At 39.0% G+C, this 17,530-nt stretch overlaps 1 protein-coding gene across 2 annotated transcripts in view; it reads left to right on the top strand.

Annotated features, from left to right (window-relative positions):
- Positions 1-17,530, top strand: part of LOC149048512 (uncharacterized) — a 93,861-nt gene that overhangs the window by 64,904 nt on the left and 11,427 nt on the right. For both annotated transcript variants that reach the window (XM_089198786.1, XM_089198785.1), the window contains one exon: positions 1,348-1,403. In XM_089198786.1, the coding sequence (XP_089054912.1) occupies positions 1,386-1,403 (18 nt within the window). In that variant the 5' untranslated portion in view covers positions 1,348-1,385. The remainder of the gene's footprint in view (positions 1-1,347; positions 1,404-17,530) is intronic.

Genomic DNA, 17,530 nt, shown 5'->3' with positions numbered 1-17,530 from the left:
GGTTGCATGAGGAAACCATTCAATAATTAATTGTTCTCTGTCCAAATGCTGTTTTAAACTTAAGAAAAAACATGAGACAGGAAAAACCAAATATTTTTTTAAATTTTTCTCTTCACCATAGTTTTTAATATTATCTCTTCCCCTTATATCGAGCATGATCTGCACTTCCCCCTCCTCCCTCCCCCTGTCAGAAAAATCTATATCGAGCTCGGTTGCCCAGGAACAAATATTATTCAGCTCGGTCGGACACGAGCTCGATTTGATTCGAGCGCGATTACCAAATCGAACTCGATTTGATTCGAGCTCGATTACAAAGGTTGTGACTCGAGCTCGGGTGGGCTTTCGAGCTCGAGCCACTTATATCGAGCTCGGTTGCTCAGGATCCTTCTAGTCGAGTTGTGACTCGAGCTCGGATAGGCTTTCGAGCTCGAGTCACCTATTTCGAGCTCGGTTGCCCAGAAACAAATATTGATCCCAATAAATAAATAAATAAATGGGATCAGTATCAGTATCTGGGCAACTGCCCACCTACCCCTCCCCTAACCCAACAACAGTCAATTGACAACAAGTTAAGGTTAATGTTGGGTAAAGGGAGGGGTAGGTGGGCAGTTGCCCAGATACTGATATTGATCCAATAAATGCATACAAACATATATATATATATATATATATATATATATAACTGCATATATATATATATATATATAACTGCATATATATATATATATGTATGTATGTATAAATATATATGTATATATGTTTAAATATATATATGTATATGTATATGTATAACATATTTCCCCTTTAACGTTATCTCTATATACCCGAAAACGAAATTTCGAACATTGTTGAGGTATTTTTAGTTCTTATTTTACTTCACTTTTTTTACAAAAAATTAGTGGTTCCGCAAGTTCCGATGGTTTCGGAGGTTCTACGGTCTACTGATCCACAATTTAGTAACAACCCTCGCGAACGTGCTACTAACAATTTTTTCGTAGTTTTTTTGCATTTTCACCCGGTTCAAGTCAGGAAAGCAGAACAACTAATGAACCCAGAGTGTCGAAACGCATCACAGTAATGGGTCATCTTTAACGTAAACCCTAAACCCCTATCCTGTTTTTGGCGTTCAATTGATAAAACTGAACGAATTAGGCCTTTTCACGCCGCTGCTACTGTGGCGCTTTGTTCTGCTAACCGAACACCTGGATCGACCGCGCATCTCAGGCACTGGGTCGGGAAAGGTTGTTACGTCAAAAAGGGCATTCCCGGGAACCATGCTACAAGGGTGCAAACTTGGGCTATTTACGTGATGTAACTAATTTACTCAGATATTTTGAATTTTGGCAGACGGTACGTCCACACAACACTCTAATCGAAAGCAAAGGATGAAGAAAACAGTAAAGGTAAACGCTTTATTGTAAACCTGTTGTGAAGTAGAGACGTCATTTTACCATTGAAGACTTAAGGTTTTAATAACCCCATTCCTAATTGATAACAAGTGCAAGAGTGATATGATAAAAATGACTCAATAAGCTGTACAAACGAATACACACGGAAGACATACAAGAAAATCATGCAGATTCTAAGTTCGCGGGGTATGGTAATTGCGGTACACAACAATACCCAGCATAAGAGTCAGTGAAGAACGTCTTTTTTTTGTTCATTTTGCTTTTGTGAAGCCAAGGTTAACAAGGATTGGTTTGCAGGACATCTTGTTCGCGGCATCAAAGCAAGGCTCACAACTATGTGACAAGCAACTTAATACCACATCACAGCAAACAGTGCATTTGATTTGTTGAAATACTATACCGCACAACTCTAAGATGTTAAGTACGTTTTGAGGCTCCAATCGCGAAAAACCAAAATTAGACGTTATTATTTAACAAATAGAGAAGCCTTGACTGTGCTCTGTTCTGTTATAAAGCACGCAGGAAGCGGCTAGAGCACGAAAGAAGTGTAGGGAGAAACACGAGACGTAGTCGAGTGTTTCTTCCCACTTCTTGAGTGCTCTAGCCGCTTCCTAAGTGCTTAATAACAGAACAGAGCACAGTCAAGGCTTCTCTATTTGTTTTATAATAAAGGATCCGTTAAAGTACCCAAGCATTACTTTCAATTTCCAAAACAAACTTTATTTCCAAAGCGAACAACAGTGTCGTCAGCATGCTCTATACTCTCATAAAGCACGCTACAATAAGCCAATCAGAATCCCTGTTAGAATGGTTCAAATACTCTGATTGGCTGTACAAGACTAAAGCTGTCAAAAGTGTCAAACCATCAAAGTTCAAAACCATCAAAGTTCACATTCTAGTATACAAACTAAAATAGTTCGGCAAGTCGAATTTAACACTTTTGCTTGAAGTTTTTAAGTCTCTAATACAGAATCTTGAAGGGAAATGTTCAGTGAACTTCAGCCGAATTATGGCTCATAAAAACACGTGAGTTTTTTCGCATGACAAGGTAGAAAACAAACTGTTCAAGGCGAGTGTTTTTTGAATGAACGACAGCCGAATTCACCGGAACATGAAGATCGCTCGGGATGGCAGCGCCGCAAAACTCGGTTGCAGTGACTGATGTGACTTTCCACTCAACGGCTCGGAAAGGATATCAAAGCAAGCTCATATTTTTTCACTCGAAGGCCGGACGATGTAGTTTCTGAGGCTTGCTTTACCGTGATGACCGGAGATCGCCATGATGAGCGAGCCGCGATGAACTTCAGCATGATCATATTCGCTCAGACACCGTCATGATTGGTATGAATTTTAACAGTTATGCCAGTTTGGTTATATTTTTCATCATTTCTGTTTTGTTCTGTTTTGTTTTTGAACACTGGACTTTATATACTATACAAGTGTTAGCTGTGTTTGATTTTTAGTACCGTACGTAAGCTTGCAATCTAACTAAGCGTGAAAATCTTTAAAACTCGAAATGTCTACTTTGTTTTTCCTTTTGGATTTTCGCATCTGCTCAAGTTTTAATCACGTAAATTACGGCGCCTGGTATGTTTACAAACCTTTGTTTGGTTCTTCTGTTGCTACTTGCCGGCTCGCTTCAGTTCCGAAATTTCACTTTCAGTTATCGGAAAAAAAGCTAAAAAGAAGTCCCGGAAAAGGTCGAACATAGTACAATTTGACAGATGGCGTGACAGCTTTAGCTCAGCTCTATGCTCTATACTCTCATAGAGCACGCTCTTTCAACCAATGACAGCACGCGTTATATCCGAACTTTATTATAAATAAAAATAGAGTATGTCACTAACTGCTATCAACTATCATGCAATTTGAACATGTTCAAATTCGAGATGATAGTTGATGATAATTTTGCCATTTGAACGAACGAATAATAGTGCATGATTCCGACGTTTTGAGCGTAAGCAAGTCGTCACAGCCTTCCTAACGGCTAAAATCTTAGTGGATTACGTTTCATCATTTCTCGTTTTTTTCTCGGCAGAATAAACGCGGCAATCATTACCACTATCATCGTCACCTTTTTTCGATTAAATGCATCCTACAGCACATCATTTCCTTTCTATAAAAAATTTTTCCCCCCGTCGCCTCCCGTTGCCTTTCTTTAACTTGATTGGCAACATACAAAGCAAGCACGGTGACCTATCTTTTTCATTGCAATTTTCGAAACAAACATTGGTGGGAAACATTTTAGGAAAGTTAAAAGAACTATTCAACATCTTTGTTATCTGAGGAATCACATTAAGTTAGGCTTGCTGTTAAAAAATCTCTTATTGTTTCAGATTTTACATGTTTTGGGTTCACCCTCGGATAAATTCAGCTTCAAGTTAAACATGCTGTATGGGGGTTCGTTTCACGAGGAACTCTATTCTCCAAAACATGATTATCATTTTGTTTACGCCCTCGTGCGACCAGGTGGTTCCTGGTCATTTGCGGAAAGACTTTCTGATATCGTGGATTTGACAAAATTGGAGGAAAGAGGAAACAGTCTCAAGAAGATGGACATCACTGCCGCCTTGCAACACGTTAAACATGTGATACAACCAGATATGGCTCTACTCCATTTTGTTTGTTTAAAAGGAATGACAACTTACAGGTCAGATCTCTTACTGAGGGGTTTGTTAGTTTCAATTTGATGTAGTTTGTCTCGTCTGGTTTTAATGACTAACTCCGCGACTTTTGCGTCATTTTGCGAGTTCTTATAAATTGTTTATTCTCATGTTTTGCACGGAACAAGTTAGTTTACGCGAATTGAGTCGTTTGTTTCGCTACCAAACGTTAAATTCTTGACGTCTGTTAATGATCTTACGCACTGTTCTAGTTACGCCTCTGTAATAGGGCACACTTCGATTCTTTTGATATTGCAAAAGGATCAGTAAATAGATCTCTTTCCAAATGGCGCACATGATTTTCATTCATTGTTTGTATACAAATTAGCCTTCATGGCCTTCCATTTGAAAGAAAACTTCATTACTTTTAGAAATATTGTAGAGAACAGAAAGGTAACCTTACATGAATCAAAGAGAATAGTGACTGAAGTAGTTTCCTCCATACAATACAGAGATCTCTTATCTTTAATACTGACAGAGGCTTTTCGTTTTCTTATCCACAGGGCGCTCTTTGATGCATTGGATATTCCATTAGTGGGTGGATCAGTGGAATCGCGATATCTTTCCATGGACAAACTCATTACACGCGGTGTTTTTGTCTCTTGCGGCGATGTTTCATGCCCTGATGGATTTATTTACCAAAAAGGTAGAAGCGACACTCTTGTAAGAGAAAACAATATTTTTAGACCCCTTTTTGAACTCCTTCCCAAGCTTCTGTGCTCCGCTATTTCCTACGAATGAAAAGTAAACCATTTGGCTAACGAAAAAATGTACACAATACTGAGTAGCTTAAGGTGTTGGAAAACGGACTTATAGCAAAGAGATCAGTTTCAAATTGGACCCGACTCACACCTTACCAAGTCTTCCCTCTCTTGATAGCATCACTGTGAATTAAAAAAGTAATTGTATCAATTTGCATCCATTTTACACCGTTTTACAATGAGTCTACGAAGCTTTGTTGACGCTAGTAACTCACCACCGACAAATAAAAAATGATTGGTAATTTAAATCGGATTGACTTTGAGAATTCTTTTGCTACAGGTGACCCTCTAGAGTCTGAACAAGTTAGGTATCCATGTGTTGTCAAAGCAAGTCAAGGAGAAGACACCAAAGCAGTGCGATTAGTGAAAGACTCCAAATTACTTAACGCAGCTATTGAGCATGCGTTATCGTATTCAGACCATGTGATCATTGAAAGGTAGTATTGTCGTTGAGTAAGTGCTGAAGTCGAGGAAGCGTGTAGGAGTGAATATGGTTTGGCTGTTTTGACCGTGATGATATTGATAAGCCGATAGGCCAAGTTGTTGTCAAGCCTATATATGAAGGAAACTGTAAGTCGGATCCAAAATCGGATGAATGTGATTTGTCGATGAAAGCATTTGTTTAAATACAGGGAAACATTCAAAGTACTTGTGTAAATTTGACTGTAAGTGACTCAAAGTACGAGGAAACCTGTTTATTCACAGACGTTTTTTTGAAAAAAGTTTGTGCATCTCCTGAACGAGCCTTAATGCTTAAGCTTGTTAGCTCTTAGATCAGATGGTTCTCAATGAGGTTTGAGACATGCATGAATTAAAAGAAAGCAATTTTAATTGCTTGTCGAAAGTAATCCGAGTTGACATTAGTTTTTTTCTTCAGTATGCTTTGTGATTGGTAAACATAATCGTACCACCCTCTCGACCAATCAAATGGTAAAGCGAAAATCAATCCCGACTTGGTCGTTCACGTTTTTCCTGTGAAATTGGCTTGAATTGTTAAAAAGAAACAACGGGTCACTCTGAGGTACGAAGTAAGTTTTGGCGGGATACTAAACAAGAGGCTGCAAATCTTACTAGTGTACCATACTAGCGTAGTGTAGCAGGCTTTAGACTTTGAACAAGCTATTTTCGGAATACAGACTTGTGGGGCTTTCCTATAACATAGTAGATTACTCCATCATAATAATTCGACCCCTCCTTTGTATTCATTGGAGTGGGACCACACGCCTTGCGTAGAGACTATGTGTAATTTTGCAGCCTTAGAACGTTTTACAATTAAAAAAATTAATCCTATTCAACGATTTTCTATTTCGTTTCCTCCTTACTTTTTTTTCCTGGCAGTTACATACAGGGACGGGAAATTCGTTGCGCTGTTGTTGAATCAGCAGCAAATGGAGAATTAAAAGCTTTGTCGTGCATCGAGTATTAAGTACGAGAAAATGACATTCGAAGAACCGAAGACAAGCTCAGCTGCAATGAAAAAGGATTACCTGTTGGTAAGTACTGGAGATACATGTCCTTAATTCCCACAACAACACTAGCAATTAACATAAGTGCTACGAAGCCACATTTTCAGGGCGTCGTCAGGCTTATTGGATTCACTGTCCAGAAATTTTTGAATCCCAAATAGCGGAGGTCTTGCATGCGTCACGTGATCCTACAGCAGCTTATTTACCACTGGTACCTCAAGAGAGGTAGCAGGTAATTTAGTGTTAACAACTGGGTTGAAAACGTAAATTAGCCACCGTAAAGAGTAAAAAAGCTGACGTTTCGAGCGTTAGCCCTTCGTCAGAGCGATCGCTCTGACGAAGGGCTAACGCTCGAAACGTCAGCTTTTTTACTCTTTACGGTGGCTAATTTACGTTTTCAACCCAGTTGTTAACACTAAATTACCTGCTATACTCTCCCACCGACGCAGCACCACAGTTTCTTTAGAAACTTACCCCCTCAAGAGAGGTACCCTACCTTTGCCGCTATTTTGCATACCAGGTAAAACAACATGGCGGCTATCGAAGGCGATTGCGTGCAATCTTTGCGAGGTTATTACAATTCCCTTAGTGCTGAGAATAAATAAATAAATAAAAAAAGAGAAAAAAAAAACGGCAAGAGGCTTAAATGTTTTGCAAGAGTAGATCCCTACTCGATAAGTACTATGGCAAGCTATAATGGACAAAAGAAGTCGAGAATTTTTTCATCGGGTCGAGAATTTTTACCTCGAGTCGAGAATATTTTTGCGGAGTCGAGAATATTTTTGCCGAGTCGAGAACAATTTCTTCATGTCGAATTCTGACAACCAGTCGAAGATTTTTTTCTGGAGTCGAGATTTTTTTGTTGAATCGAAATTTTTTCATCGAGTCGAGAATACCCAACATGTCATGCCGTCATTTGCCGCCAAAATGATCAAACAACATGCCGGTTTGCAGATCTGTTGCTTACGTAGCTTTTTTATGAATCGTTGTCGTTCTTCAAATTGCTGACGGTCCTGTGGAGGACTTGGAGAGGTTTCTGTTGTCTATACAGGATTGTATTTCTCATATAGAACGATGCACAGCTCCCGGAAACGACAGAAATATAGAATATATACACAATAGCTTGGAAGGCTTTGTTGAAAGAATTCATCATGTGCGTCAAGAATGCCAGTATTTTCCATAAAAATGAATAGATCAATGTAAATGTTAACCTCTGCTCAAAGCCTCTGCATCCTTTGATTGTGCGTGCTGCGTCCAGCTATGAAGCTTTCTCTATTTAGCCCCTTCTGATCAATCATAAATCGAGCAACATTCACGTTTCCGCGCCCCTATCACTTCTAACCCGTGATGGAACTCCAAATTCTTGTATTCCATCCGTGAAGCATTGCAATGCTATACTCGAGTTGTTGGTGAAACACTTTATGTAAACTATTGCTCTACTATACCCCTTAATGCAACCGTGCAAAACAAACCTCCAGTGGATTAACTTGCGATTTGAGTCAATGTGCCATTAGTGGTTTGTTTTTTAACATTATGTAGACGTCGTTGAATTGCATATCTGTGCATTATGCAGGATCGATTCTTTGTAATGCTTCCCGGATTTTTTGAGATAGGTGTTATTCGTAAGATATCTTTTACATTCCAAACAAGTTCCTCTTCATTAACCTCGCTGTAATCAAGAATACCAAATTCTATTCTTCTTCTAGACAGAGTCCTGGCACTAACACTTGAACACTTTGCAATAACTGCCCACGGCATACCAGTGCTGCGAAGTACATCAATTCGTTCTGCTGTAATGTTGTATTTTGGTCTTCCTAGTGAACTTTTTTCGCGGTAAGGTACACTACGAAACTTAGCACTGACTTGAAAAGAAGCAGCATTTTTATACCTGATGTGGTTTAGTAACTCCCGCAAGAAGTGTGGAAGGTCGTCAACCAGCACTTTTATCTCTAAAAGGCCTTGGACATTGGCAAGAACTAAAGAAAACGCTGCAATTATTTCAACAAAGCCTTCCAAGCGATCGTGTTTACATTCCATATTTCTGTCGTTTCCAGGAGCTGTGCATCGTTCTATATAGGAAATGCAATCCTGTGTAGACAACAGAAACCTCTCCAAGTCCTCCACATTACCGTCAGCAACTTGAAGAACGACAACGATGTATAAAAAGGCTACGTAACCAACAGATCTGCAAACTGCCATATCGTTTGATCGTTTTGGCGGCAAATGACGGCACGGTATGTCGGGTATTCTCGACTCGATAAAAAAATTTCCGACTATGAAAAAAAAAAAATCTCAACTCGAGGATAAAATCCTCGACTAATTGTCAGAGTTCGAATCGAAGAAATAATTCTCGACTCCATAAAAAAAATTCTCGACTTGAGAAAAAAATTTTTTCGACTCGAAAAAAAATCTCGACACCACAGCCTACAAATGTATCCAGTCCTACCGAAACTTCGTTGCTGATTGGGTGAGAAGTATTTTTGTGGGAAAAGCGACCCCAAATTATAAATTCCTCGGAAGATGATGGCTCAGTGCAAAAAAAAAATTAATCTAACAAACTCGGCTTCGTCTAGATTCGCCAGCATCACAGTAAGGTTTGAATGGACCGTATTTTTTTAGTCCAGCACCTTATAATTCCTTTTAAGTTTTCCAACTACTCTTTGTCTTGCATAGAAAGGTCTGTTTGAATTTCAGTAGATACGGTCGTCATATTACTTTTTTAACAGATAAGCTCAGATACGTCAACATTCATGTTTTTCCTTTCCCCTTTTCCTTAATTCCTACGTTCTGACTTTCCGTTTGTTGGAAAAGTTCTTGCACAACTTTTCGTTTCTTGTTCTGCCTTTCTTCTGCTTGCTTCTCTTTCAAGTGAGGATTGCGAACTTGGCTTTAGGACAAAACTTGAGTGAATATTTATCTCTCTCATCTTCGATTAAGCAATTTGTTCAGTAGTCATAAGACTTAGTTATAACCAGTGGCTATGCTCCACGCTAGCGCGTTTTTAATTGCGACTTTTTTTTATTTCAAATAACATATGAAGTAATTACTCTAAGACTTCTCGATTACTATTGTCTCATGTTTAAATTTCTGCTTATCACTTAAAACTCATCCAGTAGTCATCAAGTATCTTCGTTAACACTCATGATACTTTTTCAGGGTAAAAGTTTTCAACCAGACTGTATTAAGAGGACATCCGTGCAAAAATCAAACAAAAATGAAATTTTCATGGCAAGAGTCAAAAACTCAAATTGTCTCAATTTTTGCACACAAGTAGACCCTAGTAAGACAAGAAAGGCTGTGTATTTTTTTTCCTCAAATGTATTTTAACTTTCGAGAAAAACGAACCTTTCGCTTTCACCCTCTGGAATCGATGAATCGGGTCATAACAGGTCGAAAATTGAACACTTTCGCTCGCTTCGCATTTCAAAGATATTACGTCTAGGGAAATCTAACCAACGTGAGCTCTATAGACTCTTCGTCTTCTGTAAGATGTAAGTTATGTAGGAATTGGTTGCTTAGAAGCTTTTGGCCATGCGAAAAAGCAATGTGCTCTCTTCCGTTACAAAAAAATGTCGGTGAAGAAAACCTCTTTGTTCACCATGTGCCATTATTCAGAATTCCACAAAATTACGTATGTAAATTTCTGAAGGAATGATCTTCAAGATGACGTGAAGTTTTCTTTGGGCAAATGTTTTCTTGCGACGCAGGAAACTCTTCTAAGTAGCGCACGGAAGACATAAAATCACGCAATATGTTGATTGCGTGACCAAAGAGTTAAGGAGCATTCCTGCCTTCGAAATGACTTCGGATTGAACAGTAGAACTTTTTCAGAAACATATGACATAGCCATAACCAGTTTTGTCAAATTACGTTGCCCTTTATCATTTGAAGTTTGTTTCTACAGAGATGTTCCGCCATCGTTCTGTCTGGTACGATTATGCACCAGTACCAGTAACGGATGCGATTAAAAACTTTGCTGTTCTCTTGCATACGAATCTTAAGTTTCTGTCCATTGTTTAACTTTCTCTATATGCTTACCCATGCCTTCTAACTAGCACTCGATAAAAACCAACAGAATTTTCAAAGGGAGGTTTTTGCAAGAATTAAGTGGACTAAGTGAGGGCTTGCATGACCCAATTAGCATAATTGCAGTTATGGTCGCTCGACGGTCATTTTCTAAAATAAGCACAATTACGTAAAAAAGGAAAAAGCAAGTCTAAGTATCCATTTGGCTCTGATTTTGCCTTTATTTTTACCCAAGTTGATTTTTTCTGCTGGAGTGAAAACACTTTTTAATTACCGCAATGTCTGTTCGCTTTGTGACGTATAGGCAAGACAATTAAATTTACAAAACTTAATTAACCGCGAAAGAGTCAATTTCGCTTGTCTTAACTGTCACTGCTCTTAACAGCAAATAACATTTTTGGCGCTTCTAAAAAATTTCAGCAATTTAAGAAACTCAGAGCAGTCAAATAGCTGCTCGCCGTTTTCGTCTTTCTCAGACCTCATTAATCTTGAGACACTTGCAGCACCTGCCTTTTGTCCCGTTTGTTCTCCAGTCTCAAACTTGGCTATCAAGTAGTCCTTTTGCTTATCAGTGAAACGGGATTGCGAGAACGACTCTGCTTTAGGGCCTATCCCATTTCAAGAAAAGCTACAGACGATGACGGGTGGATTCCGTGTCCAGCAGTTGCGGCACAGCACTCGGTCCCTTCTCCAGTCTAAAAGCATACCCCAGCACGGCGCGGTCATAAAGAGTTTCATATTCAAGAACATCTTTGTGTCTCCCACATTCGAGATGCTTCTGTAAAGACGAATGGCGTTGATAGGACTTAATGGAACCCTCTTCCGAGCAGAAAAAAATATTTTAGTTGTGGAATCGCGCGATTCTTCACTTGAATCATCGGTACCTTCATCAGTGCTGTCTTAGTGCTTTTGAGATGTTTTAGCAAACTCAGTTCGTCTCGGCTTGATAGGAACAAAATTAGCTTTTATGTTTTCGCTTGCTGCACTGCATTCAAGTGTTGAAACTTCGTCCTGGTCAGGAACATGAAACTTGCTCCAAGGAATGAATTTTGTAGCCGGATCTCCATACTCTGACACCTTCCTCGCCATACTGAACGTTGTTGACCAAGCTCACAACATCCCATTTCACTGGCTTTTTGATGGAAGACAAAGGAGGCCTGCACAACACTGCTTCTACTCCAGGGACACCCCCAAATGATTCTATTGCCTCCTGCATTTGAGATAACGACTCTATATCGTGGCCTGAATTCAAATGGATGGCCATATGGGATTTGATCGTTGCAGCTTTCCGATCGCAAGATCCCTTCCCTCCTTGGGGATCTCTGCTACTTCGCTGGCTGTAACCAGGGTTAAAGCGCAGTGGTAATACCCGGCGTTGTCTTGTCTAAGATAAATGGATTGTAAATGGGCATGACATCCTTCAGTCGACGAAAGACGTCGTTAAGTATGGCAAGAACTGCAGAACTGTCCTAGTTACACGTCTCAAATAAGTGCACAAATGTCATCATCTCAATCTTACCATCATTTCCCTTTCTCGTCGCAACCGTGATATGCCATGGCAGATCTCTCTTACCAAACCAGTCTGTTTGGCTCTCCCTAAATTTCTTTGGTAGATATTTCATTGCCCGGTCTAAGACCAGCAGGGCAGAAGTTTCATCTAGCTCATCGATGACGTCTGGTCTGGACTCGTCCTGGTTTGTTGAACGCAGTAAATGCGCTTTCTAGGAATTTATGCTTTGTTTGGACTGTAGAGTCACAAAGGCCAAATCCTCTTTCGTATCGGTTGTGCCTCCCACTTCCTGCTCTCCCGATTTCTAGAGAGATCAGGGCTGACATCCCTACAATCATTTGGAATTCTGAAGGTATTCTGGCTCCTTCGCCAAGCTCAGAACGGTGGAAAGGACAGATTGTTAAGGCGTTTATATCCTTTGCACTCATGTAAAAAATACCTGCTCGGGCAAGGTTAAGTTCACTCTCGTTCTTAACTCCGGCAAAACACCAAGCACTTTTATGACCCTGTACATCCTTATTGCACGACACCAAGGGGACCACCTCAAATAATTTACTCCTGTCTTGTCGGTCGTACGAGCTAGCACTTCCAACCATAAACTTGAACGAGCTAGAAGCTTCCATTTCATTCATAAGCGAGACCTTCGATTCAAAGGGGGCGGGAAATAATTCTTTTTATTGTTTTTTTAGAGGGCACGGTAACGAATCTTACAATCTGATTGGTTCTTTACCCGGTCAGTATTTTCCTATCTCTGCCCACGGGCCACGGTAACGCTTTCGTGAGTCGCCGAGTACATCCCAACTTTCGTTGTCATTTTTCATAAACATACCTCGTTTTCCGGCTGGGCAGTATTTTTAAGCAAACACGTCGGTCACTACCTCAAGCCGATAAATAACTTATGAATCCTCTCTTTTCTCTCTATCAAATCACTTTGGTTGACAGAAAAATATTGGTTTCAGAATGAATTTGTATAAACAATAGTGTCATTACGTTGGTTGACAAGCGGCCTAAAAACCGTCTGCAATTAATTTTAATCGTTCACAAAAAGTACCCAGAAAGTTGAAACGTGAGGTATTTGGTTACAGTTAAACTGAACGATGGAACTTTCATCCATTTAATATCTGAATTTTCTCGAGCAATTTGTTCATAGTGAAAGAGCGAGCGAAGTTTTAATTTAAGTTCTACAACAAATATACGCTTCTGGTGAGTCTTTCCAATTCCGTTCAATTTGGACATTTGTACCTTAATTTGCACAACAGAAATTGAAGGAATTTTTTGAGAAAAGGCCGCATTACATTCCCTTGTATCTCGTTGGAGTGTGCCGTTCGAATTTAGTTTTTGTGAAGGAAAGATCAGAGTTAAACACGCTATTACAGCAAACAAACGAGCAAACTCTCACAACTTCAAAATAAAAAAATTGAATTTACTCACAATTACTTTCCTCGCCGTTTACTTAATGAACAGAGGTAAATCTTCGTACATGAATGAATGGTCGATGAGAGTGAATAATACTTTCCGTTAGATCATTAACTGATTTCGAAGAAAACATTGTCGTGACAGTCCTTGCCAAACTAGTTCTGTTGGTTTTCAAATGTTCCTACGCATTTTTTTTTTCTTGCGCGCTCTCTAATTGACAGGTGTCAGATTGTGACAGATACTTGTAAAAATAATGTTTCAAAGTTTGTTTGGAAGCCTTTTAAATCACCTTTATCGTTACCGAATTGAAAATGTTTCGCTGAGGCATCTCTCTTAAATTTGCATCACCTCTATTTTAACTACCATTTACTCACTCAAAAATTGTTCAGTTTATGGAAGATCTTGCCGTATTTACGGCCATAAATCATTCGGGTTCTTTCGGAAAGAATTTCGTCAAGTTTAAAAACAATAAATATGTTATTTACCGGCTAAGGGTCGGTCCGTATGGTGAAAAACTGTGACCGAGGTCTTGAAAATGCTGCCCGAGGCCTACGGCCTCGGGCAGCATTTTCAAGACCTCGGTCACAGTTTTTCACCATACGGACCTCCCAGCCGGCAAATAACATATATTTATTGTTTTTTTAGAGGGCACGGTAACGAATCTTGCAATCTGATTGGTTCTTTACCCGGTCAGTATTTTCCTATCTCTGCCCACGGGCCACGGTAACGCTTTCGTTAGTCGCCGAGTACATCCCAACTTTCGTTGTCATTTTTCATAAACATACCTCGTTTTCCGGCTGGGCAGTATTTTTAAGCAAACACGTCGGTCACTACCTCAAGCCGATAAATAACTTATGAATCCTCTCTTTTCTCTCTATCAAATCACTTTGGTTGACAGAAAAATATTGGTTTCAGAATGAATTTGTATAAACAATAGTGTCATTACGTTGGTTGACAAGCGGCCTAAAAACCGTCTGCAATTAATTTTAATCGTTCACAAAAAGTACCCAGAAAGTTGAAACGTGAGGTATTTGGATACAGTTAAACTGAACGATGGAACTTTCATTCATTTAATATCTGAATTTTCTCGAGCAATTTGTTCATAGTGAAAGAGCGAGCGAAGTTTTAATTTAAGTTCTACAACAAATATACGCTTCTGGTGAGTCTTTCCAATTCCGTTCAATTTGGACATTTGTACCTGAAATTGCACAACAGAAATTGAAGGAATTTTTTGAGAAAAGGCCGCATTACATTCCCTTGTATCTCGTTGGAGTGTGCCGTTCGAATTTAGTTTTTGTGAAGGAAAGATCAGAGTTAAACACGCCATTACAGCAAAAAAACGAGCAAACTCTCACAACTTCAAAATAAAAAAATTGAATTTACTCACAATTACTTTCCTCGCCGTTTACTTAATGAACAGAGGTAAATCTTCTTACATGAATGAATGGTCGATGAGAGTGAATAATACTTTCCCTTAGATCATTAACTGATTTCGAAGAAAGCATTGTCGTGACAGTCCTTGCCAAACTAGTTTTGTTGGTTTTCAAATATTCCTACGCTTTTTTTTTCTTGCGCGCTCTCTAATTGACAGGTATCAAATTGTGACAGATACTTGTAAAAATAATGTTTCAAAGTTTGTTTGGAAGCCTTTTAAATCACCTTTATCGTTATGGAAATGAAAATGTTTCGCTGAGGCATCTCTCTTAAATTTGCATCACCTCTATTTTAACTACCATTTACTCACTCAAAAATTGTTCAGTTTATGAAAGATCTTGCCGTATTTACGGCCATAAATCATTCGGGTTCTTTCGGAAAGAATTTCGTCAAGTTTAAAAACAATAAATATGTTATTTACCGGCTAAGGGTCGGTCCGTATGGTGAAAAACTGTGACCTCGGTCTTGAAAATACTGCCCGAGGCCGTAGGCAGTACGGCCTCGGGCAGTATTTTCAAGACCTCCCAGCCGGCAAATAACATATATTTATTAGTTTCACGTGAGAAAAATCGAATGGAGGAGTGTTTATTAAGTTTTGTTAATTCAATTAATTGTCTCGCTTTTAAGTAGAAAAGTCAACAAACATCATAGTTTTACTCACGCAGAAAAAAAATAACACGAGTACGAATTTAGGAAAACTCAGAGCTAAATGGATATCTACACACATTATTTCTTTTCCTCGTATTTGTGCCTATTCAAATGACGTCGACCGACTCCACTCGTAGGTCCAAATTATTCTGTCACACGAGCACGACGACTCGTACCGCAATTAAGCAAATTAGGTCATGCAAGCCCTCACTTAACTCCTGCAAGGGCCTCTGTAAGGTAACATTTTGTGAATTTTCGTTTTCCATAGGCTAGTTAAAAGGCACGGGTTAGCAAGTCAAACAAGGGGCAGAAACTTAAGATTAGTATGCGAGAGAACTACAAAGTTTTTTAATCGAATACCGTTGCTGGCACTGGTGCATAATCATACTAGACAGAACGATGGCACAATATCTCTGCAGAAACAAACTTCAAATGATAATAGACAAATTAATTTAACAAAACTGGGTATAAATTTGTTATTTGTTTCTGAAAACGTTCTCCTGTACGATTTTGAGTAATTTCAAATGCAGGAATGCTCCTTACTCTTTGGTCACGCAATCAACATATGGCGTGATTTTGTGTCTTCGGTGTGCTACTTTGAAGAGTTTTCTGCGTCGCGAGAAAACATTTGCCCAAAGAAAACTTTACGTCATCTTGAAGATCATTCCTTCAGAAATTTACATACGTAATTTTGTGGAATTCTGAATAATGGCACATGGTGAACAAAGAGGTTTTCTTCACCGACATTTTTTTGTAACGGAAGGGAGCGCATTGTTTTTTTACATGGCTAAAAGCTTCTAAGCAACCAATTCCTACACAACTTACATTATACAGAAGAAAAAGAGTCTATGAAAGAGCTCACGTTGGTTAGATTTCCCTAGACGTAATATCTTTGAAATGCGAAGCGAGTGAAAGTGTTCAATTTTCGACCTGTTATGACCCGATCCATCGATTCCAGAGGGTGAAAGCGAAAAGTTCGTTTTTCTCGAAAATAACAACATATTTGAGGGAAAAAAAATACACAGTCTTTCTTGTCTTACTAGGGTATACTTGTGTGCAAAAATTAAGACAATTTGAGTTTTTGACTCTTGCCATAAAAATTTCATTTTTGTTTGATTTTTGCACTGATGTCCTCTTAACAATTTGCTTGATTCTATGTTTGTTTTCATTCTAGGCAAATCTCCTGAAAATAAACCATGGTTCCTTGATCCCAGAAAAGAGGAGAAGCTGATTCATCGTATTCAACAACAAAGTTGCCGAGCTTTTCGAGGGTTGAGTTTACAGGATTTTGGTTTATTCGACTTCCGAGTAGACGTTGAAGGAAATCCATTCCTCCTAGAATGCAATTTATTCTGTTCCTTTGGTCCACAGAGCGTTGTCAATATAGTTGCCAAGGATTCAGGTTTTACAGATGAAAGTTTGTTTGACATGATGGTGGAGAATACTTTGCTGCGCAAGCGTCAACAAGAGAATAACAATTTTAATCTGTGATAAAGTCAACGAAATGACGACACTAACAAAATCTAAGGAAGCGTTGTGATACAAAATGAATCACTCAGTTTTCTCTTAGAATTGTCTTTAGTTTCCAAGAAAGGGAATTATCTTACAATGATGCGTCGTCTTCGACAGTGTAAGCTTACTTAGAGAAAGAGTTGAATAAAAGAACGGAAATTTGGACTTGAAATTTTGTTTAGAACTCAAAGAAAGTTAACTAAAATGTTGCTTGATTTGGAAAAAGCAGGTAAGATTAGTAACTATACGTAGTGACGGCTTATTCACGTTTTTATCCGCAGTTCAAATGTATGACTTTCATATATTTACATTCGTTTATTCACCACTTCAAGGGTTTATTTGGAACCAAAATAATGACCAGCTCCCAGTTGACTTGTTAGTTCAGTTGGCAGAGCGTTGCAGCGGTATCGCGGAGGTCATGGGTTCAAATCCCTATTAGTCCTGAATTCTTTTCAGGCCTTATTTTCACCACTGCTCAAGTATGTTCGTCATTGCGAAGATCGCTTCATTTTCGAACCGAGACTGTGTTTATATTTGACTAGGAGTTAACTACAAGGTTAGTTAGCGAGGAGTGGCAGCTGAAAAATCTTGGGATTTTTCTGAAACAAACTAGATCTCGACCTACTGATCTCCTCGTGCTTCTCATTGCTTGTTTCATCCCTCCAAAGAGTCGCAGCTCGGTAAA

Source organism: Pocillopora damicornis, chromosome 3 (genome assembly GCF_964200805.1).
Source record: "Pocillopora damicornis chromosome 3, jaPocDami1.2, whole genome shotgun sequence".
NCBI classification, from domain to species: domain Eukaryota; kingdom Metazoa; phylum Cnidaria; class Anthozoa; order Scleractinia; family Pocilloporidae; genus Pocillopora; species Pocillopora damicornis.
This window is presented reverse-complemented; position numbering and strand designations above follow the sequence as displayed.